Source organism: Cicer arietinum, chromosome 7 (assembly GCF_000331145.2).
Source record: "Cicer arietinum cultivar CDC Frontier isolate Library 1 chromosome 7, Cicar.CDCFrontier_v2.0, whole genome shotgun sequence".
NCBI lineage: Eukaryota > Viridiplantae > Streptophyta > Magnoliopsida > Fabales > Fabaceae > Cicer > Cicer arietinum.
In genome coordinates this window covers 554,350-579,766 of record NC_021166.2, presented here as the reverse complement: position 1 = coordinate 579,766, position 25,417 = coordinate 554,350, and the positions used below count along the sequence as shown (strand labels likewise).

Sequence of the window (25,417 nt, the reverse complement as noted above, 5' to 3'; positions counted from 1 at the left end):
TTATATACAATATTGCATTGACCAGATTAAATATATGTTCTTTTGTCTTACATGTATCTATCTGACATTGACATAATACAAATAATAAAATTATATTTATTATTTTATTTCTTAAACTATTATTAATATATATGTATCAGATTAAATTTTTACTAGCTAAATAATATGAGTTTTCAATATTTAAAATTATAAATACAAATTTTGAGTTTTTTGGTGAATTTGTTAAACAAATTAAAAGTAAAAATTTTATAATGAAAGAATAAAATTTTAAATTTTTTAAGACTTGAATACACAACTTTCAAAATATAATTCTTGTAATTGAAGCTTTAAAACGTGTTATTAGAATTACATAAAAATTATAGTAAAATATTTGTACACAGTAACACATTAAAAACCGAGACAAACAACGAAAGTTTAGGTCTAGAAGCTAGTGGTAATAGCATTAAATATATAATAGAATTAGTTAACTTTTTTATTTAAAATTACAAATATCTTTAATACACTAGTTTAGTAATAAAAATTTGATATTATAATTTTAAACAATAAAATTTAAATTTCATATAAAATAATTGTAAAATTACCATGGTATTGATGTTATTAAAAATAATTTCTTCTTTTCTAATTTTTTTTAAAATAAAAACCACAAAAAATTCTTATTATTATTATTATTATTATTATTATTATTATTATTATTATTATTATTATTATTAAGATCAGAGAGAAGTACATAAGGTTAAGTTAGGATTTATAATTTTAACCAAAAAAAAAAATAGTGGGTAGAAAATATCATAGGACGTGGATTTTAAAAAACAATAGGATTTGTTGTAGCCACTATAAAATAAAATAAAATCCATGTTAAGTCTAAGTTATATAAGTTAGAGAATTAAGCTAAGTAGGTATATGGGTGAATCAGATGATGAATCAGGTGGACAAGGTTCTTCAGGATACAGAGAATCACTTCAAGAAAGGCTTCTTCCCATTGCTAACGTTGGAAGAATCATGAAGAAAGCTTTACCTGCTAAAGCTAAGATTTCCAAGGAAGCTAAAGAAACTATGCAAGAGTGTGTTTCAGAGTTCATAAGTTTCATTACTGGGGAAGCTTCTGAAAAGTGTCAAAAAGAGAAGAGAAAGACTATTAATGGTGATGATCTTGTTTGGGCTATGACTACACTTGGCTTTGAAGAATATGCTGACTCTCTTAAAATTTATCTTCTTAAGTATAGGGAGATTGAAGGAGACAAGAATCTTTCTGTTGCTATCATTGGTAAAGAACACCAAGCTACTACTACTCATAGATTCTTCCAACGTTGATTCATAGCCTTCTTTCATGTTTTTAATCATGGCCATGCTTGATTATAGAATTATATGTTCGCTCTGTAATAAAATATAAATATAAAAGTATATGTATCTAGACTAAATTTAGTTTAGACAAATATATTTTTTTTGTTTATATTTTATTATGGATAGAGTATACATATTTTTTTTATTATTGTTTGTCTGTATTTTAGTTTTGTTGTTTAGATTGAAATATATACATTATTTATAGTGATCATTTGTATTTATGTTTTTGAGATTAAGAATATACATACACATTAATTTTGGTGATGGTTTGGAATATATATTTGTTGTGAGAGGAGGAAGAAAACATGGAAATTCAATTCCAGTAGCATATATGATTATTTGTATGTTTTGATTGACGTAAAATTTTATAACATTAAAATAACACTGTAATTTTATATAAATTATGAAGCGCAACCTTTTGTAAAAATTATTATTATTCTACCAAATTTGTCTTGAAAGAACCCAAATAATTGAGTGGCTAGATTTCCTAGTTTAATAATATAAATGGATGGATAAGAATTTATAAGATAGAGCATTATTAACTAATGCACATCTTTTCATTACATTTGACTTTGAGATGATTTAATTTTATACCCCTAGTGGGTGTAAGCATGGCAATGTATTTTCTTAAGTTCAAGAACGATCATCGAACAATATCATGTTCAAAACCTATTTAATGTGTTTTTCATTTAGTTTTTGCTTTAAAGATTAATTTAATTTGGAAAGTCAATTTTGGATTGAAGTTTACACACTTATAAAATAGATCAGACACAATATAAAATAATAATATAAATTAATTTTATACTGACAATCAATTAAAATTATTAATTTTGATATATCATTGTATTTTTTATCACTGTTTAAAACAATAAATAATTATAAATTAATAATCGTATAAAATAGTTTTCCACTAAAGTTTACGTTCATTAATTTATGTATTAAACAACAATTCAATCAAATGAAGGGATGCATATAATAATCGTGTAGGATAAGACATTGTGGGACGATATTACACGTGGAAAGAAGAGACAGGATAGTAGTTTCGTGTTGTCTGGAGTTTAGTGTATATGCTGCCAAACTCTTTTATTGCCTCCACGTATGTGCATATTCTTGATCTTTATATGTTTAGGTGTGAAATCAAATAGAGACATTATTATATACTTCTATTTAATTCGTTCTAATTTCAAACATGAATAGTCAGAAGCCTCAGATCTGATATAATGGTATTTTCTTCCAGATTAGTCAATCAATGTTATTGTCCCACCAAAAGAAAACAAAGGAGTTTGATATTGTTCACACAATGAATAAAATAATACTAAAAACATGAATTTATTTATTGGTATAAGTATTTGCCTTGATATTATTTAAGAGAGTTCAGAAAAACAATCAAACACCATTTGATATGACTAAGCTATTTTTAGCTTATTTTCTTAATAAGCTTTTTATGACAGTTATGAAAATAACTTATAACTACTTATATAAAAACAATTTGATCTTATACTTTTCTCTTTTTGTTATAAAAATGGTAAATAATTTATCCAAACAAGCCTAAGTCACCGAGATTGTAAACTTTGGCTGATGCTTCATAAAGAATTACACCTCTTGAGGCCTCCAACATTCAAGTAAAGAAAGCTATTTTGGTAGTTAGAGAATTTTGATTTTGTAGATACAGGAGTAAATCCTGAATAATGTCCATCAATCTTTGCCAAATATATCTCATTTATGTATCTCAAAAACTCATTCTTTTCCATAAATGGCTGAGCTGCATATTCATCAAATGGCATCCACTGCACCACAAAATAATATCAGGCTTACATATAGCTATGAATTGAAGTAAAACAATTAATTCCAAAAAAATAAAGCTTTAAATGTTAAGTAATGAAAAAAATATGAGAACATTTCCTCAGAAATCATGGCATTTGGATGATCCATAAGATTGAACTTTTATAAATTTACATACCTTTGCAGCTTCTATCTCTAACTGCTGGATTTGAATGTCAAAAGAAAGAGGGCGCAACAAGCATACAAAGAATATATCTGACTTCTCAAAGAATGACTTGTGACTTTGACTGTTATTCAAATGAAATGTTTATATTCAGCCTTTGGAATTTCCTTTTTTAACTTACAAAATGAAATATTTATATGTAAACATGATACCTGAATGCTAATACTTCCACAAATTCCGAGTCAACCTGAAAATTGTAAGAGTTTCAAACTATTAGGCTCAGAATCACAGTGATTCTTTTGTGGTTGATCAAATAGACAATTTCAAGTCTAGTCACATTCAATAGGTATCACTTGGCAAGCTCTACGAATACCATGAATCAGTATTTGAAAATTGTCTGCAATTTCAACAATGACCAACATTTGGCCCTCATAATTAGAAGTTCACGGTCCTCCTAATTAATGTGACGTCTGAGACAGTGACATGATTGATGTGAGTATTGCGTAAATCTCAATTCATATTGGTTTTATCTTGTTTTTGTCATACTGACAATAATCATATCACCATCTCAATCATAAAGACAAAGAGAACTGTATGCTTCTATTTCTAGAGAATGGCTTTAGTTGTCGTTGGTAGTTCAAACAATTTTTCAAGTACGAGTTCACGGGGGATTGCCTATCAAGTTGGTCCACCGTAGAACTTTCCGGAGATTACTTACCCCTGTTTCTTCTTTGACCTCTCTAACTGCTGTTACACAAATGTCTTCTCCCTGCAGCAAAATGAAAATATTATAAACCAAGAATAGTTTCTTAAACTAATTAGCAAAAGATATAATCAATACATTTACCTTATCAACAAGTCCAGTAGGATATTTCCAAGATCCAGTTCCCTGAAAACGGCCACTATTTTCTTGAACCACTAGAACCTAAGGTCATTCAATAAGTAGGAAATGAGAAATCAATACTAAACAGTAAATACCAATTCAAAATTCTGAATAAATACCTCTTTTTTTTCATTCACCACAAGTGCACCTACACCTACTAGGTGTGTGGTATTTGCTGGAATGGTGTTTGCACTGTCTGCAATCCAATGTACAAGCATCAAATATTTTGTTTCTGTATGGTGATACCAAAAACCTTCCTGCATGATAGAATTATGACACAAAGGTAATATAATAATGATTAGAATGAAAAACTAGCACACAAGAAAAATTTGTCAACAATCAATAAGAGTGAGCAATAAATTCACCTTAATTAAAGCTTCAACAAGGTTGGCCAGATGAATAGGTAATTTGATCCAAACACCCTTCTTGCCCTACAAGACAATGTTGATTCAATAACAAATCTGAGTCATTAAAACTACATTTATATGTGTCTACTTCAATTAAGAGAATACAGCATCACTATATTTTACTATAAAAAAGGAAAGACAGAATCAAATCTATTTGCTTAATTTGTTTCCCTTTGACAGACAACATGAAGTAAAAATGAAGCCCAACTAGTTACATGAAACTTTATATGGATATGCCATACTGCAACTAACTAATTACATGAACTTCATAATGATAAATGATTCCTTGGTTTGCAAAATATTAATCAAGTTCGTTACTAAGTTTCGATGTGCTATCAAATACATCCCTAACATTATTCAATTTAGTTTCAAATTCCTTCTCAATATTATCAACTTAATGTTATTATAGTCCCTGCAAATACTAAGGAAGATACAAATTGATAAAAAAATTGTAATTTCAGAAATCATTTTAGAATATCAATAATATATAAGACTATATTGATACAATTCTACAACTTCAATGACCAATTTGAATATTTATTCAAAAAGGAATGGAGGGTATGAAAAGAATTGTTATTTTGTAATAGTTTTTGTTTTTCAATCAATAATATTATTAATAAAGCCTTGCACCCAGGTTACAATTGTAGCAGTGTGCAGCCATTAATATAAATTCTAAATTCAAAAGAAACAACCAATTATAGGGACTACCTGTTGTTTCCAATTTGAAATTGAAGCTCTGAGAATGATTACAAAGGTTGTAGAATCCATAGGCTGATCCATTTCCACAACAACACCATCATAATCATCATTGGTTGATGTTAGTAGTTCAATCTGTTGGACATGATCTTCTGCTGCCATTTGTTCTACAATAAGGGATGAATCTGTTGAAGCTGACATGCATAGAATGAAACACTCACCACTCTGATCTTAATTCTTAACTGAAAAGTAAGCATGAGAAAAAGAAAGAAAAAAAAACATTATTAACATAAAAGACAATGATAATGATATGGCAAACCCAATAGAGATTCAATTCAAGCTGGTTTGAGATGGTACCTGTTTGTCTGTCTGTCCTCCTCGTCCATATGCCAATAGGAAGGCCTCTAGCAGGCTTAATTATATTGATTAATTAAATAAGTTCAACTTTAAGTCATCTTTTTTTAATATACATTAAGTCTCTTTAATATGTTCAAGTCATCGGTCATCTTTTTTTAATTTGAAGTCTCTTTAAAAACACCTTTTAAAGTCTCCTTAAATTAAAAGTCTCTTAATTTTGCAAAACTTTTTTGCTGTTACTATATATGAATAACTATATATATATATATATAACTTTTTGCTATTATTATTTTGTATTGAATTTTGTTCACTGTGTTAAGATTATATATTTATTGATTTATTTATTTATTTAAGGATGTCTTGCATAGAGAATTAAAAAGTGCCACCAAGGCTATGACAAGGTAACACGTCAGGATTCATGAACACTTCCATTGGTGCCCATTTCAAAAGTTGTGTTGGTAATTTCATGACCTATTTCCTACCTTCCACTTGGGATCCTTTTCCTACACATCTTTTGCATTGTTGTTTACCTTTGGTGAGGTAAAAGTGGCAGAAGAAACATTGGACACTGGTGTAATGGAAGCAAATACTACAACCAAAATGAAACCGAAAAAAGATATTGGTTATATAGGTCTTCTCACTTGTAAATTTTTCAATATCCACTTTTACATCAAATGTAAAACTCTTACGCACATTTGACATACCAACACAAAGCCGACACGGTCAATGAGCATCTCGAAGAAGTCTTCTAGCGAGAGACACACGAACGAATCAATTAAATACACTAAAATAAGAGAAATCCTAAGACTATGCAAGTATGAGTTTGCACAATTGGTAATGACTTAAAAGAATTGATTCTACATCAATAAAATGCATCATCTTTTTAGAATTCCAAAGCGTAAAATATCCATTGATAAGTGTGATCAACTTGAAACACTTATGATTATGAAATGATAAATAATTTTTCAAAATACGTGTGAATAAAGAGATAGCCGATTGAAAATATTCAAGTTGCCACACAACTTTATTTTAATCAAACTTTTTGTTTAAAGAAAGTTTGCCGACTTATATTTAAACAACTTCGTCTACAAATTTAATTTTGATTAAAAATGTATTTAGTGTAACATGATTTATGTTTAAATACTTTTGCAGCAATTGTGCTTTTGACAAAAAGAAAACTCCTGGTCAAAGAATGCTTGATCAAAAGTACTTTGGAATCTGTAACTGATTAAAAGACTAAAAATAGTACAATAAAATATTAATATCGTTTATTTCATTTTCTTACTTAAAAATATTTAAAGTAACAATGTTGTATAATAATTTGAAACAATATGATAAATAATAATGGTAAAATTTTGAGATTGTTCACACAATGAATAAAATAATGCTAAGTCACTAAGTTTGTAAACTATCCCTAATGCTTTATACAGAATTACACCTCTTCAGGCCTCCAGCATTCAAGTAAAAATAGTTATTTTTCTGGTTAGAGAAGTTTGATTTTGTAGCTACAGGAGTAAATCCAGAATAATGTCCATCAATCTTTGCCAAGTATATCTCGTTAATGTACCTCATAATCTCATACTTTTCCATAAATGGCTGAGCTGCATATTCATCAAATGGCATCCACTGCAGCACAGATTAATATCAAGCCATTAGCCGTATACTCTCTTCCAAATGAAATATAAACAAAGTATTTAAAAAGTTGATATATCTTATCTAAATTTTTTATTAGATACATCAATTGTTCAAAAACCACTTTTATTTATATTTATATTTCATTCCATATGAAGTATAATATAATGAATTTCTATTTCCTCATGATACAATTTAGAATTTACTGTCAGACAGTATGCAGTAAAGTAAAACAATTAATTCCGGAAAGAAAAAAAAAGCTTTAAATGAAAAGAATATGAGAACTTATGGTATTTTAGTGATCCATAAGGTTGAACATTTTAAAATTAACACGGATAACAGACATCAATTAAAGCATAGCATCAATTAAACTATACATACCTTTGCAGCCTCTATCTCTATCTCCTGGATTTGAATGTCAAAAGAAACAGGGCGCAACAAGCACACAAAGAACAGATCTGACTTATCAAAGAATGACATGTGACTTTGTCTGTTATTCAGATGAAAGAAGAAAGCAATGCCTCGTTAGCGATATTGTAAACTCACGAAAACAAATAAATAAAAAGAAAAAGAAGTTCCTAAATTTTTCCAGCAACTAGCAATAAAATCAGCAATAGGAACACTTTCCAGTACTTATTATCTCCGACTCATAAACCATGATATTTCCATTGGTGCATGAGCAACATTAGCAAGTTTCTTTCCCAACATATAAAATAAAATATTTATATGTAAACATGCTACCTGAATGCTAATACTTCCACAAATTCTGCGTCTACCTGAAAATTGAAAGACCTTGGAACTATTAGTTATTTTGTGATTGATCAAATAGCAAATTCCATGTCTAGTCCACATTCAATAGGTACCACAAAGAGATTACTTACTCCAGTTTCTTCTTTGACCTCTCTTACTGCTGCTGCACAAATGTCTTCTCCCTGCGGCAGAACAAGTAGATTATTAAACCAAGAATATCTTCTTTTAAAAATTAGCAAAAGATAATTGATACATTTATGATTTACCTGATCAGCAACTCCAGTAGGGAATTTCCATGATCCAGTTCCCTGAAAATGTCCAGTTTTTTCTTGGACCGCTAGAACCTAATATCATTCAATAACTAGGAAATGAGACATCAATACTAAATACCAATTCAGAATTCTGAAGAATTATTTTTTGGTCACAGACACATTATTCATTATGACTAAAAATACTGATCACACAGGAAAATGGATAGATCTACAGCCACTCACAAACAAGTAGGAGTATACATGCAGAGAAGTTTGACTTGAATTGACTCTATATGTTAAAGTGTGAAGATAGGATTTAGAATAACTACCAAAGACAAAGTCCATTCATCCATGTTGCTTCTATAAATCAATACATGCAAAGTGTTTCTTCCCTCTTACTTTTTGAATGATTGAAATATAGTTTTCTCTAGAATTAAGTGACAAATTGCAACTTCTATTCCCAATTACCCAGAAGCCTGATCATGTAGTTCATCTGTATTGTGATTATTAATTAATAATGAATAGCTAAATACCTCTCGTTTTTCATTCACCACAAGCGCTCCGACACCCACTCGGTGTGTGGCATTTGCTGGAATGGTGTTTGGACTGTCTGAAATCCAATGTACAAGCATCAAATATTTTGGTTCTGCATGATGATACCAAAAACCTTCCTGCATAGAATTGTGACAGATAAGTAATGATTAAAATGCTAAGTTAGCACACAAGGACATGGGTTAAATTCATCTTTTCATCAACTATTAAAAAAATTGTCAAGAATCAAAAAGAGTGAGCAATAAATTAACCTTAATTAAAGTTTCAACAAGGTTGGCCAGATGAATAGGTAATTTGATCCAAACACCCTTCTTGCCCTACAAGACAATATTGATACTTAGCGTAGATAAGTAATAGATTAAAAGTTGATTAGGTTAAAGAAATTGAATTGAAGAGAGTACCTGGTGTTTCCAGTTAGAAATGGAAGATCTGAGAATGGATAGAAAGGTAGTTGAATCGATAGGGAGATTGATATGGACAATAACACCACCATAATCATCATCACTTGATGTTAGTACTTCAACTTCATCTACTTCTGCACTCATTTCAATCTGTTCAACCTCACACACTCACCACTCTAATCTTAATTTTATTCTTAACTGAAAATTAACCATCGGCGAATTAAATTGCACTACTTGTTTTGCTTACGTTGGGATTTCCGCTGTGTTTGTGTTTGTGTTGTGGCTATTTTATATCCATTCATTTCATTAAATATAATATAATATAATATAATTAACGTCTCGCTTATTTTCTTCACGTTTTTAATCTCATATAATCAAATCCTTAAACCATGTTTTTAAGCTAATAGTATATAGACAAACCACGACTCCACCTCTCTTTATTTTTTAAGGAAAAAATGGATCTTGTACTTAAATATAAGTAAAATTCACTAACTTTAATTTTAGTGAATATTATTGTTTAAAAAATATACCTCTTATTAATTCTCTAATTTTTTTAAGATTGGTATATAGTTACAATGCAAATTTAGTATTATAATTATCATAAAGAAAGATATTTTAGTAATTAAAATTAATCTTTTAATATTTGTGAAGTAAAATAAATTTCCTTATAAATAAAGTCATAAATAGTGCGACTAATCTCAAAATATTAAAAATAATATATATATATATATATATATATATATATATATTAAAAGAGTGTGAGATTAAATATTAATTATAAAATTAAAAATTATTTAAATGGTACATAATTATTTAAAATCATACACTTTTTTTTTTTTTTTTGATGGGAGGATTGTGTAGGCAAAATTTAAGTCTATATATATAAATATATATAATAGCAATTTTCTCCGTAGTTCCATTTGTTTTCAAGTTGAAAATAAAGTAAATCACATTTATGTCATTAATACATTTTGTAGCTTATGTAATTTTGTGTTAGATAGCTTTAGGACGTGAAAAAAATTGACACAACCTCTATTCCAAATATAGGTTCTATTATTTCGAAGTCTTGTCATCTCTTATATTATATTTATTATTATTATCATACACAATATTATTGTGCATTAAATATACAATATAAATAATATATACTACTATTGTGTGTTAAATATAATATTGTTATAACTTTTTGTGAAAATATAATATTAATATATATTATAAAATATTTTATATACTTTAAATATAATATTATTATTTCATCTTTTTCGTGAAAATATAGTATCAATGTATATTATAAAAATCAAATTATAAATATTATAATATAATACTAAGCATAGAATATGAAATTTTACATTATTTATTTGTGTCCTATTATGAATGGATAGTGAACGAATTGTTTGTTATATGTAAATTAAAAGTTTGACTTCTCCTAACTACTATATACAAATGAGAATTTAGCTCATTTGAACGGAGTAAATTGTTATTTCAACAATTTCATAATTTATTAGATACAAATATAATTAATATTTTATTTTTTATTTATTAATCAATAATATAATTATTTTTGATATTTTTAATAGAATATACTCACTTTATACCTTAAATGAGTTATTCAATTTACGCTTCTGTTAATGTGTATATCGAACTGACCATAAAAATCACTCAAATTATTATTATATAGTAAGCACTTTTTTTATATAGTTATACAGGAGAGTATTTGAGTAGTAAACCTCGATGAGATAGACGGAAAATCAACATCATAGGCAAAATGAAAGTAAAAGTAAAAGAAGAAAAAAAAAACAGTAATAGGAGCAATTTAGATATAATTGATATTATAAAGTCCTCCAATAAAAATAATGTTACTCAACATACAAATGAAGGGCTTGAATAGACGATATTACATTGTAATTTATTCCCAAGCTAGGAATTAAATAAAAATAAAACCTCCTATGTATTATTTGCGAAATCAATTAATCGACCATTGGAACTTCATTTAATCATCATCACCTGCAGTTGTAGAGGCCTGTTTGCGATTTCAACAAAAGTAAATCGCAAGATAAATAGAATAAAGGATGATACAAAGAGGGATAGTGCAAAACCAGAGAAGCAAGAAAATTGGTGGTGGTGTCTTTAAGAAGAATGGGAATATACAAATTGCTGTCACTAAAAGTATAATTATTAGCAATATTGCCATATCTTTGTTTTTGTTGAAACTCACATTTCCCATTTTCTCAAACTAATTAAAGAGACCACATTTTTACACACAACCTTAGTGTGGCTGGATTTATAGGCATGATATCATCGTATAAGGAAATTTTAAAACTTACTAATTGGGTTTTATTATTTTAGGAAATAAATTGCTCATATTTTTTTTTTATATATAATTGAGGAATTCTAAATTCAAATTTGAGCACATATATCAATTATTTTTGCAATTATCAATTGAGTTATATTTAATATGACGTGTCTTCAAATAGTATTAGTTGTTTGCTTATCATACTCAACCAAATACATAAGATATGTTTGGAGATATATTTTTAGAGGAGAATGTAGAAAATAATTTACTTTTCTTTTTTAAATTAAAGACACTATAATACGCTTTTAAAAAATAAATTAATTGTTTGATAAATATTATATGATAATTTCTTGTGTTAATTTTATAATTTTCAATCAAAAATTAAATTATATTTTGTTCTCTAAGTTTTTTTATTTTAAATTTAACTCACCATCGTAATGTTAATCTAGTTTGTTTATATAAATATTGATTTAATTAATAAAAATTCAGTTGATATAATATAAGAATTGTAGTTAAATATTCTAAAATTCAATTTGCCTAAATTTTTATTTAGAAATGAAAAGAAAAATACAATTTACTATTTTAGTTTTTTTTAAAGAACAATTTACTATTTTTGTTTTTTTTTTTTAAGGAACACTTTACTATTTTAGTTTTTTTTTTTAAGGAACACTTTACTATTTTAGTTGAAAAGCTTTTAATATGCATCAATTATTTGTCTTCCTTCTATAGTTATCATTCACGATGCCAACGAGGACAGTATTAAAGTAATTATTGTTTTTTATAAAAATAAAATGTAATTATAATTATTTTATATTTCTATTGAAATATTTTTATTTGTTTGTTAGGAAAACATTTATATCGATAAACTTTAAGAAATGAATGTAGAGAACTGTCTATAAAAACAAATATTGTTTTACCAATTAGTAAAAAGAAAGAAAAAAAATTGTTCATGTTATATCTAATTTTTATAGAATGAAATAGAAGTAAAAATATGTTAAATAATTTGCTAACATAATATATTTAGTCTAATTAATTAAATATTTTTGTTTATATTTTATTTAGGTGAGAGTACGAAATAATGCATGTTGAAAAAATATAATTTTTTTAAATAGATTGTCATTAATTATTCGAGTAATTAGTTTTAAGTTTTCTGTTAAAATTAAATACTTAACTTGTTCATTAAAATTGTGACTGCGTATTAATTAAGTTTATCCATTTGTAAGGATCTTTTTATCAAATAGATCATTTATATGATTCACATAATTTTAAATTCATTTTTATCTTATCAATTCAATGTCTTCCTAGTCTATAGAAAATTTTAAATTTTGATTAAAATTTTGTAACTTCAACACCAATTTTAAAGTATCATTAATATAGTCTAACAATTTCAAAAAGGAATTTGAGTATTTACTCTCTTTTTTTTATTTAGTGAGAAGAATAATGTCTCATTAATTCATAGTATGGAATACTTTAAATTAAACTTATTAAACACTTGTAAAGTAATTTATATTTGTCTCTCTACTAGTATTAATATGATATTAACATAAATCGAACTCGTAATATGTAAAATTTCATACATATATTTTTCCTGCTGAAATTAATTATTGGAGTATGAGTATTTACTATTTGAGTTAGGAATAATGAGACTAACAAAATAGTGTTCTTTAATTGTTAAGATTCTTCTTGTATATTATATATTTATATCTAATATAAATATTATTATAAATTGACTCATATTTGTAAATTTTTAAATATTTTTATTAGTAAAGTTGACATACTACTTCTAATTTTACTTTAAACTATAAAATTAAAATAATTTTGAATGAAATTGAAAATAATTTTTTATATAATAATACAAATATACACATTCAAAAGTCTTCTCATTTTAAATGCATCTATGTGTACTATTATTTTACGGTCTAAGTCAAATAAAAATTTAAATTAACAAACCAATCATTCAACAAAGTAAAATAGCAAATTATCAATGGTTAAGTCTTGTGAAAAATGTTAATCTTTTATAAGACGGTGAATCACCGTTTGAATATCACTAGAAAGAGATCTTTAAATTTAGGACCAACACCACCTTTAATAAGGTATAAGATATTAACATTTAAACGGGAAGAGAAAAAAAGGTATCTATAGTAAAAATACCACAAAATAAACAAACATATTATAAAAGTTCTTGTTGATATTATTTAAACTGTAGTACATGTTTTTTCTGTTTAGGAGTCATAAGATAATTGGATGGTTTGGAAGAGTTGAAGTGCCATATAAATAATGAATTTAATTTTTTTTATTGAACAAATTAATAATATTACTATTTATATATGTATATACGGACATATCAAGTGAGAGGAGTGTTTCATCGTCAGAGACGAGAGAGTTAAATCACAACGGTTCAATTAAAACAAAAGACTCGTATACAATTTCAATTTTAAAATGCACATTACTCTTCTCTATTCCTAATATGTTGTACATCCACTTAGGGATGGTAAAAAAATATGGACTGATGGATATTGGCAGATAATTTAACGAGTATATACAAATAAAATAAACATTATAGATGTTTTGACTACATTTTAGATAATAGATATTGATACAAATATAAAAATATTTGTGTTTACATATATCAATATCTAATAATAATTTAATAAAATTAATATATTGTGATTTTTTGTTTATGTATTAATCTATTAATAGTTTTTACGATTAAATCTTGTTATATATTTAATGTATTCGTATTTTTATGTGTTACTATTTTTTGTGTTGACAAACTAGGAGGAAGTATTTTATATAATACAACAACAAAATGTATATAAATAATTTTTTTATTTAAAGTATAATATTTATCGATATCTATAAAAACTTACATAAATTTAAAATTTGTCACTACTACAATAGTCATCTTCTACAATTACCACTTTCAATTAAATAAATTAAAATTTTATAATATTCAAATTATTTTAAAATAATTAAAATTTAATATTTTTTATTTGTTTATTATTTTGACATGTTAATATTTATTTTATATATGGTCAGTTCATAATGAGATATAATAAATAAAAAGTAATTTAATTCAAATTAAATAAAAATTTAAACTCAACTAAAAACTGAAATTTAGAATTGGAAACTGATTTTAATTTTTGAAAATAAAAAAAAAAATAACAAAAAAACTTAAAACTTAAAATTTTAGTTTGTCATATTGAAAAAGTTTCAACTTTATGTTTCGAAAATCTTCCTTCAAGATTGCTGGTTAATATATATATATATATATTAATAAAAGGCAGTAAAATGGGATGTTGATCAAAATGTAGGGTAGGATTTTGATTTTTGGGTGCAAGATAAATATTCTAAGATGTCGTGTTCTTTCCGGCCTGTTGAAGTTGGGCCGATATAGTTTCTTGAAACTTCAGCACAATAACAATTATGTGCCTAAAACTAGTATATTGTTGGTTACTTTTTATTCCTGGTTTAGTCATTAATTCCTCAAATGGTAAATAATAAATAATAAAAAAAGATAAAGTAGATTGACATATGTGGAAGTTTGTGGAGATGCCACTTGTTGAGTTGTGGTATAAATTGTTGACAAATTACGTTAATCTCGATATTATATATTAATTAATATTAAAATTTACATATATGATTTATATAATAACAATTTTTAATATAACTAGATTTAAAAAAAATGTTCAATATAATGTTAACGATGATATAATTGTTAATGTATTTTGTTGGGTGCAATTTGCTAAAAAATGTTTACCATCTTGAGCCAAAAAATAATAACCGACCATCACGTTATAATATTTTTTTTTTCTTTCTAAAAAATATTGTGATAAAACGTGATTTTGTTTCTCTTAAGTTAAGTGTTTGTTTGTAATGTTTATTTGTCTTCTTATATTATTAATGAAATATTAATTACTTTTTTTATTAATATATTTTAATTTATTGTGTCTCAATTTATCTAATAAGTATTTCACTAACTACAATTAATAAGTATATATTTGTAAATAAAGTTCATTTTATCATTAAAATTAATATAACAATATTTTTTTTAAAAATCGTGTACAATTAAAATGAGACACTTAGAAAGAGATTAATATTTATAAAAATTAGACTCATCTCAATTGAAAAATACGAAAATTGTTACGCTAAAAAGTATGTCACATGTTCAAAATTGATACCTCGCAATTAAATGCGAGTTTTACTATTTTATCTATAGAAAAAAAAATGTATTTATCTAAATTAAAAGAAAAAAAAAACATAAAACATCAATATCAATAAGTTTATTTATGAGTTTAAACACACACCAATCTCAAGACTCCCACAACTTTCATAGACCCACATAACAACCAGACTTCCTTCCACAATCGAACCCGCACCATTTGATTAGCATCACACAAATGTCCAAGAATTTCACTGTGAAACTCGCAAATGTCTAACTACCTCTGGAAACACCTCGTAAAAAGATTTCCATAAAAGATTACTTACTTCAAATGTAAGGTACAAATCATTCTAATCTAAAACTACCTCTAACTCCCTCTAAATCTCATTGAATTGGATGTCACAATGTTTGCAAGTACACCCCACCAAAGTTGTTGTCCAACTCCTTTACACTCCTCTAATGTTGACTATTTCTGGTTTTGATCGAAGTTCCTCTTCAGATCATTGGTGATGTTTGTGGAAACAAACCCATAAAAGTATTTGTCACATACGAGGGGTCTGACGTATATTTCATCCCCTTAGTCTCAACTGATGAGCTATTGTTCTAGTATACTAAAAGGTCTCACATTGGTTCAGAATCGAAACTAAAGATAGTAAAACTCACACTTCTCAACTTAATGACACACATTTTCAAAAAAAAAAAAAAAACCCGTAAAAGCACATGTATAACTCCAAATGAACAATAATACGACAACATTATATTACAATCCTAGGTCGAAACACTTACTAAAATTAAAAAATTAAATTACAACATCTAAATAAGGGTAAAAATACCATATAATAAAGATACATAAAGATGACAATTTTTTTTAATAAATAAATGAAATAAAATTAATTAAAAAAAAGAAGTCCATAAAAATTTATCCTAAGAATGAAACATTATGCAAGAGAGCACAATAGTGAGACGGAGAAAATGAGCAACCTACGGGTGTCGGTCATGTCATTGTTCCAAATACGAGTTTTAACGGATATCTGACCGGCTATTACCGGGTTCCTCGTTTACATCGCCCCAAGTGACACACAAAAATTGAGCACTATAAATAAATGTCGACACTTGCCAAGTACTACTCCACTGTCACTCATCTCTTATTTCACATCACAACATATAAGCAATGGAAAGTAGTGGAGGTTTTCATGGCTACCGCAAGCTCCCCAACACTACTACCTCTGGAGGTAATAAACTATATATATATTTATTTTTCATCCTTAAAAACACTACTATGCTTCTTTCTCTCTTTGCCATTTGTTTCTGTCTTTTATTTCTTTTTTTATTTTGGTCATGATTTCTCACATGCAGGTTTATGCATTAATTAATAAATATCAACACATTTTTGCCACATGCATGCAAGATATTCCATCTCCTCTGTTTCCTCTCTCTATATATTTATTTATATCTTATATGGCAATGATGTGCAAATCAAATTATAATATTGTGCTGAGACATATTTAATATATGGTTGAATAATTATCACTTACCTCACTTTTCTAGCATTTCAATTTGCTGATATTTTGCATCCGGTTTGAACTGAATTATTGTTTGCTCTTTTTACTCTTGATTTCTTTCTCTGTTTTTCCTATTAATGATTCTTAAAAAAAAAAAAACAAATCCAAGGTTGTTTTTATTTTAATCACAAGTCATTTATCACCAACCCATACACTTCTTATGTTTTTATTTATAAACAAGTCTATACTTGATTAAATTTTTAGATTAAATACATTAATTTTTTATGATTAAACGGAATAGTACATGTGTTTTGTTTTCTGATGAGTAAAACAATGTATTGTGTTTTGTTTTCTGATGAGTAAAGCAATGTATTGGTAAAGAAGGTGATGACATAGTAAATGGTTTGTGTATGTATATATGCATATTTTGGAAAGGAACATGTGTCACGCATGCATGCATGCCTCCATTGACTTCAAAGTTACATGTGGCTTTCATGCATTCTCCAACATCATGTCTATTACCAGTTTTTGCGCCTTTTAATCTGCATTTCTTTTTTAATTTTACTCTGAATTCCAAGCCAACCAAGAGACTAGTGTTTTGGAACTACTATGGAGTATTGAGTATACATAAAATGAACAAGAATAAGGCCACACTTAAGTAAGAGTACTTAACAAGTTACTCCATCCAACATTAAATATAAACAAAAATAATATATAAAAAATTAATATATCTAGTTAAAAATTAAGATTAGATATATCAACTTTTTAAATATATAATTTTTATTTATATTGTATTTCAAAGTAGTAGTTTTGTTTTAAAATTAATGAAAAGTATGTTCACACTCTTCTTAAATTCCCCATGCCAAAAAGCCTAAATTTGAGTGCATGTTTGTAACGGTGATTTTTTACAAAATCAAAATAGCATATTGATTTTTTTGAAATTATTAGAAAAAATTCAAGTCTTATATTAATAAAGTTCAATAATAGTTTATGAATACTGATTTTATTTATTTTAAAAGTTGATTTTATAAGAATGAGTTAGAATTAATATAAAACATAAAATGATATTTGATTGGGCCATCCAGTGTTTATATACACACAACAAACTAAATAGTGGTGGATATGAAAGAGTATTAGGGAGTCCCAAATTAATAAGAGATAAAACTCAAATATATTAATTGAAAATATAATTTTTACTGAAAGAAAAATAGTGAAGTAGTTCGTCAAAGTGAGAGTGAGTACAAAATCTGGTCCCTTACATGCAAAAGCAAACCCCGTGTTTTTTTGTTTTTTGATATTTACTAGGTAGCATAGTCCTGTGTGTTTTGAAATGCGTTTTAGAGTGACGAATGCATGTAAGACAAAAGGCATAAAAAAAGAAAAACCGTTTTTATTCGTTTGTTTGTTTTTGTCCTCTTTAAATGAATGGCATGACTTAAGAACCCTTTTTGTCTCTTTCTTGTGATTGCTCTGTTATCGAGAAAGCTATAGAAACACCTGACACACGCTCCCTCCCAAAGAGCCATACCACATTGGGCCCTCACCACCGATCCATCCTCCTGCATGTCAATGCCTCTTTGGATTTCTCTAAACACTACAACATATTTTTACCCTTCATTCATAGTACTTAGACTTATTATACTGTTACATTCATTTTGGTCCTTTTCTGTTCTTTTTTTAATATATATATTTTCATGCAATTTGTAATTGAATAAATCAAGTTTTCAACTATATATAATTATTGCAGGAACATTGAAGCTATCAATGTCTGAGATGAACACAAGGCAACAAGTAGGAGAACAGAACAACCACACAACAACAGAACAAGACAACGAATGCACTGTAAGGGAACAAGACCGTTTCATGCCAATTGCAAACGTGATTCGCATAATGCGCAAGATTCTTCCACCACACGCAAAGATCTCAGACGATGCAAAAGAAACAATTCAAGAATGTGTATCCGAATACATCAGCTTCATAACTGGTGAAGCCAATGAACGTTGTCAGAGAGAGCAACGTAAGACAATAACTGCAGAGGATGTGCTTTGGGCTATGAGTAAACTTGGTTTTGATGATTACATTGAACCTCTTACAATGTACCTTCATCGCTATCGTGAGCTGGAAGGTGATCGAACCACTATGAGAGTTGAAACTTTGGGAAAAAGGACTAGTGCTATGGAATATGGAAGTTTAGGGGGTTTTGTTCCACAATTTCATATTGGTCATCCAAATGGAGGGTATTATGGTAATCCTGCACCAACTATGGGGAATTATAATCATCATCATACTCATACTAATAATAATAATAATAACAATGCAACAAATGCTGCAGGTTCATCTCATTCTTCTCATGGTGGTGGGATTGGAAATGCTGAAGCCAATGGTCATCATCACCATCATCAATATAAATGATCTTATTATCTACAACAACAATTAAGAGACTTATTAGCTTAACTATCACTACTTTGATTGATTGTCATGTGAAAATCAAAGGAGAACCAATAGTTAGAATACCAATCCTAACTATGTAGTACTCAAATTAATATCTTCATTTGCTTTTCTTTTAATTTGGACCTTCTTTGTTCTTTATGAGTTTTTTTGCCTCTTGGATTAATTGATCTGGATATGATCTTTTTTATTAAAAATATAGATTCAAATTCACCAATTTCGAGTGTTAATTATTTTTAGTACAGAAAAATAAAACAGAAGCTCCCAGCGAGGATCGAACTCGCGACCTTTCGCTTACGAAGCGAACGCAATACCACTATGCTATGGAAGCGAAACACTACTAGTGTGTTGAATTTTGTTTCACAAATTATTTATTCTCTTACGTCACAATGCTAATAACTCATTTTCTTGTGCAATAGACCCTCGCCAAGTTTACAAACAATTATATAAAAAATGTATTCAATTTCCTAATATTTATTAAATTCTATGAGTATTTTGTGAATGTATATTATGTAGTTGACAATGATTTTGTTGTGAAAAATAAAAATTAGATTAGTGGAGACATATTTTATTCACAATCATGAATAACCTTTTAATTTATAGATGATTTACAATTAAATTTATGTATAATTTGAAATTTTCTGAATTGGAATACAAGACAAATCAAATGTGTGTGGAAGGTCCAAACCATCTATACAATTGGCTAAGTGAAAGAAAATACTCAATAATTTTTTCTTTTAGATCATTTTAAAACCTTATATATTTTTGGTACAAAATAACATGTATATTTTATTTATTAAAATTATTGAATAAGTTTTTTATTCTATAAAATATTATTTTTAGTTATTTATAAAAAAAATACTACTTTTCAATCCCAAAAAAATTTATGTTAATAGTTTTTGATCATGTTGTGAAGTCAAATATATTTCATTAACCGAAGATGACATCATACTACCACCTAACAATTTTTTATTAATAAGACACTAACACATGAACTGTTCAATTTTTTTATAACTTTATTTATTTAATTTTTATTTTCTATTTATATTTACAAAGGAAAAAACTTTCATTAAAAAACGAAGAAAAAAACCCTAAAATCTATCATAAAGTGTACATCTTCCAAACTCATTTTTTTTAATTTTTTATCATCATAGTCGTGTTTCATCTCCCTTCTTTTGCGACAATATCATTTTTTTTCTTCCATTGTCATTATGACGAAACGACACTTTTTATTTTATGTCAATCATATAAAGAACGAGCCGAAATCTACTATCGCCAAAAACTAATGATTACTCTCTTTCTCTTCGATCCCTCTGTATCGTCTGTAATTTATTCTTCTTCATTTCTTTCTCTTTTTTGATTCGTTCTCCCATCATTTTCCCTGTCTCATTTTCCGTCGTCTCCTTTACTTTATGTAAATACTTTATATGATGTGGAAGGAAAAGAAACAAACTATTTCTAATTTGGGTATATTACAACTCACTAGGGTTTATGGGTTTCTGATTTGTGTTAATGATTTAGGGTTTTTAATTCAAATGAAATATAAATAAAAGTAAATATAAAATTAATAAAATTAAAAAGCTAGAGTCATAAAACTAGAGTTGGCCATGTGGTAGTGCCAGCTTGATAAAAATTTGTCACCTGACAATGACTTGTCATTTTTTTTTAGTAAAACACAATTAACTATAAAAAAGAACAAAAAATATAATCAATATATTTTTTTATAGAGATTAAAAAAAATTATATTTTATAAATATTGCAATCTTATTTAATTATTTTTTGAATCAATGTGATTAACTATTATCTAATTATTGAATAAGAAATTTTATCTTATTAATAATATTTATTCTAAAATCATATTTTATTTATCATATTAATTAAATTTTTTTAACTGCAAAAATGTATTAAAATAATTTGATACAAGCACAAGATATGCTTAATCGAGAAAGCCAGTAAACACATTATAAAATGGTCCTTATGATTTGTAAAAAAATGGTCCTTATTATCATATTAATTATATTTGAAGAGATAGAAGAAATATTAATGATTTAAACAATTTTTTAATGTTGACATACTAGGTGTTGGTATCTCTGATATACTGATTTATATTTATAATTCAATAACAAATAAATATAGTAAAAATACAATATTTTTGACAAATAATTAAACTACAATATTTAATACTTGGTAAATTACAAATTGCATTTTTAATGAATATTTATATTTCTTAAAAATTTATTTTTATAATTTGTATTCATATTTAACATGTTATGAATAATTTTGAAATAGGATAATTTTATTATTTTATATAACATATGAACATTTAAAATACTATGAAATGTAATTACATATAGATATGTCTTTAAATAAAAATAAATTATTTTGACATTAAAAATGAAAAATATATTGAAATAAAAATACTTAAAATTAAAATTATAAAAATATGGATTTTAATTGAAGTTAAAACTTATTTAACAAATTAAATTTTGGTATACGAGTAATATAGTAATTTAGTATATATCGTTGTTTGGTTTATCTCATACACACAACAAAGTATTATATTTTATTAAAATATGAAATCAAATTGAGTTGTTGTGAAAAGTGTTTTGGGTTTTTTTTACCAAAATTCTAGTGTTTTTTTTTATATAAATGCTAAAAATTATGTTTTTTTTTACAAATACCAAAATTGCAGTTAAAAGTTATTTAACAAATTAAATGTAATTTTATTAGGCAATTCTTCCTAATAAGACTATTTTAATATATTTTGTGAGCATTAGACCATTACTTAAAGTTTTTTATGTGGATTTTATTGAGTCACGTCGCTTTAAATTCATTGGAGCAATTTTACTTCAATTTTGAATTCTATAGGAACTCAAAATAAGCTACATAATATATTTTATACATCTTAAAATGAATATCACGTTTTAATACCTTTAAGTTGATGGAGTGTGACAAACTCTTACTTTAAGAAGAACTTATTTTGCATTGTGTCAAACTCCAACAATAAATAATTTAAAAAATAAGATATTCAATTTACGAACATTCGAATCACTTACATTAGAGTTATGGCGTTGATTTGATCTTTCATTTAATCTTCAGAATTTTTGTACTTTAGATTGAAAAACTTAGTGCGTGTTAGGTTGAGCATTGAGCAACCACCATTGTGAGCTTGAACACCTGCCATTGTGATTTTTAGAAGCTCTAATGTGTAGGTACTAGTCCACCATGATTTTTCACCGTGTTTTTTGTGATTTCCAAACACACACTAATCTTATTAACATTGGCAATGAAAGTTAAAGAATCTTGGCACATATCCTTTACGTGCAATGTTCAACTTTTACGGAAAATAAAAAACTCTCAAATTGGTCAATAGTACTTAGGGACAAGAAGGTCATGAGTAATGGTTACGGTGAATTCAACCTTGTGATCAAGTTTGAATTTAATGGAGGTATCAAACTGTCAAATAAACTTATTAAATTAGGTTATTATGAAGATATTTTAAGAGACGAAGAAAGGAACTCCGATTTTTTTTGCAACTAAAATTAATCAATATTTGGTGTTTGATAGAGTTATGGAGAATTTTACTAATATTAATATTACTTGGAATACATTATTATGCAAAATTCAAGTTAATTATAGTTTAATGGGTATGAACAAGTTGTTTGAAATGATTGTAATTCAAATAATCTTTAACGTAATATAAGGGATAAATGATGTTATTACTCATATTTGTGACGATTTAGATAACATTATTTAGCGTGAGTTACAACATTGTTTTAACACAGTCAACAAATATTTAGACTAATTTTTATTATGGAAATGAAAAGTTACATAATTTAATTTCTATTTCACCGAAATTTTCAACTTTTTTAACCATATGTTCGTGAAGAAGTTAATTAGGTACTAGTTAACAAATAGTTGATAACATATTATATTTATACTATTTTTTTTATAAAGGTTTTAGTTTATTTGTTGAAGTCCACAACCCATTTTTCATAAAAAAATAGGAATACAATGTGTCAAAATTGTGCAAAAAATTGCCTATTTACATTATTAAGTATTCATTGGACATTTTGTCACAAATAAGTATTTATCCAACAACAATCCCTATTGCATGATAGTGGCGATTAGACTAAGGCTCTTGGTCACAACATTTATACGAAACACAAAAATTAAACCCCTTTGATATGAGACTAACTTAATTATCTCTCACTTATTTTTATATGATCACTACATTTGTGTATGGTGAGTTATGGCCAACTCTCATGCATTTTTCGTGTGAGCGAGAATAATAATTTTTAGCATTGCTCCAGCGATTATTATAGATCTAACGGTCCCCATTGCCGTTGATTGTTTCAACAATCGTTGCATTGTGGTATGAAATCCATATTCAATTTTTATTTGAGTAGATTATATTATATAATGGTAAAATTATTTAAGGGATATGCCACTAATACATAATGAGTTTCAGGGATCTAGCAATACATCTAGTACAAATCTGTTCAGTAACTCAATGGAATTAAAATGTAAAATGGTTTACTTCATTAAATAAAAATTGTGTGCTTAATCTGCTTGTGCAATGGGAAAATGGATCCGCTTTTACAAACCCACATCACACGATTTTCATCATCCAATGCAAGTAAATAATTCAAATTAACAGCTGGCTAAATCAACGGATGGAAGTTACTTTCCAGCAAAAATCAAATGAAAGGAAAGATTTGAAAATATCACAAAAAGAGCTGCATTAACAGTAACACCAAAGATTAATTAATATCGTATTTTTATTATTTATTAGATGAAAAAAAATAAATACAGTATAGCACGTGAAATATTTAATAATCGGATTTTGGAGTAAATTTCGGTTTGTTGTTCGAAAAACGAAAGGCGAGTGAAGAGGAGAAAGAGAAAGAGAAAGAGAAAGAGAAAGAGAAAGAGAAAGAGAAAGAGAGAAGTAATAAAGAACAAAACTTAACATCGTCAGCGTATGACAGAAACAAAAACAAAAATAAAACCCTCTTTCTTTTTCTTCTTCTTCTTCTAGTCATTTTAATTTTAATTTTAATTTTAATTTTAATTTTAATTTCAATTTTAATTCCCTTCCTCTATTCTCAACCTGTTTTCGTTCACTTCATGAAAGAGCACTCAAACGGCATCGTTTGACCGAAAGAGAGAGTAATTATGGCTGAGAAAGCTTACCTACAACTGAAGGAGCTAGGATCCAAGCTCGACATCGTTCCCACTTCCAAAGACGCTCTCATCAAACTCTTGAAGGTTTTCCATTTTTTCCTTTCAATTAATTCCTCGCTGTTACAATTCTATTTTCTCCTTCTTCTTTTATATTGGTTAATTGTATCAGTTACTTTGTAGCTAGAGTCCTAGGAGAAGAAAATGAAAATATGTGCCAATTTTATCACATAGAAAATTAGGATTTAGCTTTAATGCATTCAATTTGGTGTTGTTGTTGGTTTAAAAGCGAGCTATGCTGATAAACCTTTCTGCAATTGGAAAGAACCAGTGTTATAGTAGATTTACTATGCTTGAGGTAATGAGCTGAGGCTTTTTTGATTTAGAGCAAGCTTGTGAATAATTCTTTGAGTTAGGTTAATTTTTGGTTTGTAGTGGAGGTGGACTCTAGGTGTGTGCTGATACAGGAGAAGTTGTAAAATTGGGTGTTGTAGTTATCGTGTGTCGTGGTTTAAATTTTCGCTTATGTTTTAGATACTAAGAAAAATATGCGGGAATTGATACGTCTGAAAATTGTAACTGTTATGTATTGTCTGTTGTTAAGTAGAGGGAA

The 25,417-nt window shown here is 27.1% G+C and overlaps 5 protein-coding genes and 1 non-coding gene across 7 annotated transcripts in view; 3 read left to right on the top strand and 3 right to left on the bottom strand.

Moving 5' to 3' along the window:
* Positions 1-776: 776 nt before the first annotated feature.
* Positions 777-1,605, top strand: LOC101497005 (nuclear transcription factor Y subunit B-3-like). Its single transcript, XM_004507536.4, has one exon. The coding sequence runs from the start codon at positions 901-903 to the stop codon at positions 1,309-1,311; it is 411 nt and encodes a 136-aa protein (XP_004507593.1). The 5' UTR covers positions 777-900; the 3' UTR covers positions 1,312-1,605.
* A 1,041-nt stretch (positions 1,606-2,646) lies between these two features.
* Positions 2,647-6,466, bottom strand: LOC101496692 (nudix hydrolase 2-like). Its single transcript, XM_004507535.4, has 9 exons — positions 5,630-6,466; positions 5,285-5,514; positions 4,535-4,600; positions 4,289-4,426; positions 4,134-4,211; positions 4,005-4,055; positions 3,499-3,533; positions 3,302-3,410; positions 2,647-3,128 (listed from the first exon to the last, which is right to left on the bottom strand). Exons 2-9 carry the CDS (start codon positions 5,471-5,473, stop codon positions 2,925-2,927), a joined length of 870 nt encoding a protein of 289 aa, XP_004507592.1. The 5' UTR covers positions 5,474-5,514; positions 5,630-6,466; the 3' UTR covers positions 2,647-2,924.
* A 409-nt stretch (positions 6,467-6,875) lies between these two features.
* LOC140918583 (nudix hydrolase 2-like) lies at positions 6,876-9,494 on the bottom strand. The gene is made up of 8 exons (XM_004507534.4): positions 9,216-9,494; positions 9,066-9,131; positions 8,796-8,933; positions 8,278-8,355; positions 8,143-8,193; positions 8,003-8,037; positions 7,643-7,751; positions 6,876-7,255 (listed from the first exon to the last, which is right to left on the bottom strand). The coding sequence occupies exons 1-8, from the start codon at positions 9,357-9,359 to the stop codon at positions 7,052-7,054; spliced, it is 825 nt and encodes a 274-aa protein (XP_004507591.1). The 5' UTR covers positions 9,360-9,494; the 3' UTR covers positions 6,876-7,051.
* Positions 9,495-16,807: 7,313 nt separating this feature from the next.
* LOC101496026 (nuclear transcription factor Y subunit B-6) lies at positions 16,808-19,791 on the top strand. 2 transcript variants are annotated; one of them, XM_027336627.2, is made up of 3 exons: positions 16,808-16,902; positions 18,920-19,417; positions 19,505-19,791. In XM_027336627.2, exons 1-3 carry the CDS (start codon positions 16,842-16,844, stop codon positions 19,582-19,584), a joined length of 639 nt encoding a protein of 212 aa, XP_027192428.1. In that variant the 5' UTR covers positions 16,808-16,841; the 3' UTR covers positions 19,585-19,791. The 2 variants fall into 2 exon arrangements, with proteins under 2 accessions (XP_027192428.1, XP_027192427.1); XM_027336626.2 differs by having other exon boundaries at positions 18,920-19,791.
* Positions 19,792-19,879: 88 nt separating this feature from the next.
* Positions 19,880-19,951, bottom strand: TRNAT-CGU (transfer RNA threonine (anticodon CGU)). The gene has a single exon. It is a non-coding gene; the product is annotated as a tRNA-Thr (tRNA).
* Positions 19,952-24,494: 4,543 nt separating this feature from the next.
* Positions 24,495-25,417, top strand: part of LOC101495699 (sister chromatid cohesion protein PDS5 homolog A-like) — a 14,949-nt gene continuing 14,026 nt past the window's right edge. The window contains exon 1 of the mRNA XM_004507532.4: positions 24,495-24,891. Coding sequence (XP_004507589.1) covers positions 24,799-24,891 — 93 coding nt within the window. The 5' untranslated portion in view covers positions 24,495-24,798. The remainder of the gene's footprint in view (positions 24,892-25,417) is intronic.

What these genes read in the sequence shown, in the direction of transcription:
- LOC101497005 (XM_004507536.4), top strand. Translation starts at nt 901, where the DNA reads ATGGGTGAATCAGATGATGAATCAGGTGGACAAGGTTCTTCAGGATAC.
- LOC101496692 (XM_004507535.4), bottom strand. Translation starts at nt 5,473, where the DNA reads ATGTCAGCTTCAACAGATTCATCCCTTATTGTAGAACAAATGGCAGCA. An exon ending in TTGTTGAAGCTTTAATTAAG is followed by an intron (nt 4,427 to 4,534) that starts GTGAATTTATTG and finishes TCTATCATGCAG; the next exon opens with GAAGGTTTTTGGTATCACCA. An exon ending in GTGGAAGTATTAGCATTCAG is followed by an intron (nt 3,411 to 3,498) that starts GTATCATGTTTA and finishes TTTGAATAACAG; the next exon opens with TCAAAGTCACAAGTCATTCT.
- LOC140918583 (XM_004507534.4), bottom strand. Translation starts at nt 9,359, where the DNA reads ATGAGTGCAGAAGTAGATGAAGTTGAAGTACTAACATCAAGTGATGAT. An exon ending in TGGTGAATGAAAAACGAGAG is followed by an intron (nt 8,356 to 8,795) that starts GTATTTAGCTAT and finishes GAATGATATTAG; the next exon opens with GTTCTAGCGGTCCAAGAAAA. An exon ending in AGGTCAAAGAAGAAACTGGA is followed by an intron (nt 8,038 to 8,142) that starts GTAAGTAATCTC and finishes TTCAATTTTCAG; the next exon opens with GTAGACGCAGAATTTGTGGA.
- LOC101496026 (XM_027336626.2), top strand. Translation starts at nt 16,842, where the DNA reads ATGGAAAGTAGTGGAGGTTTTCATGGCTACCGCAAGCTCCCCAACACT. An exon ending in CAACACTACTACCTCTGGAG is followed by an intron (nt 16,903 to 18,919) that starts GTAATAAACTAT and finishes TAATTATTGCAG; the next exon opens with GAACATTGAAGCTATCAATG.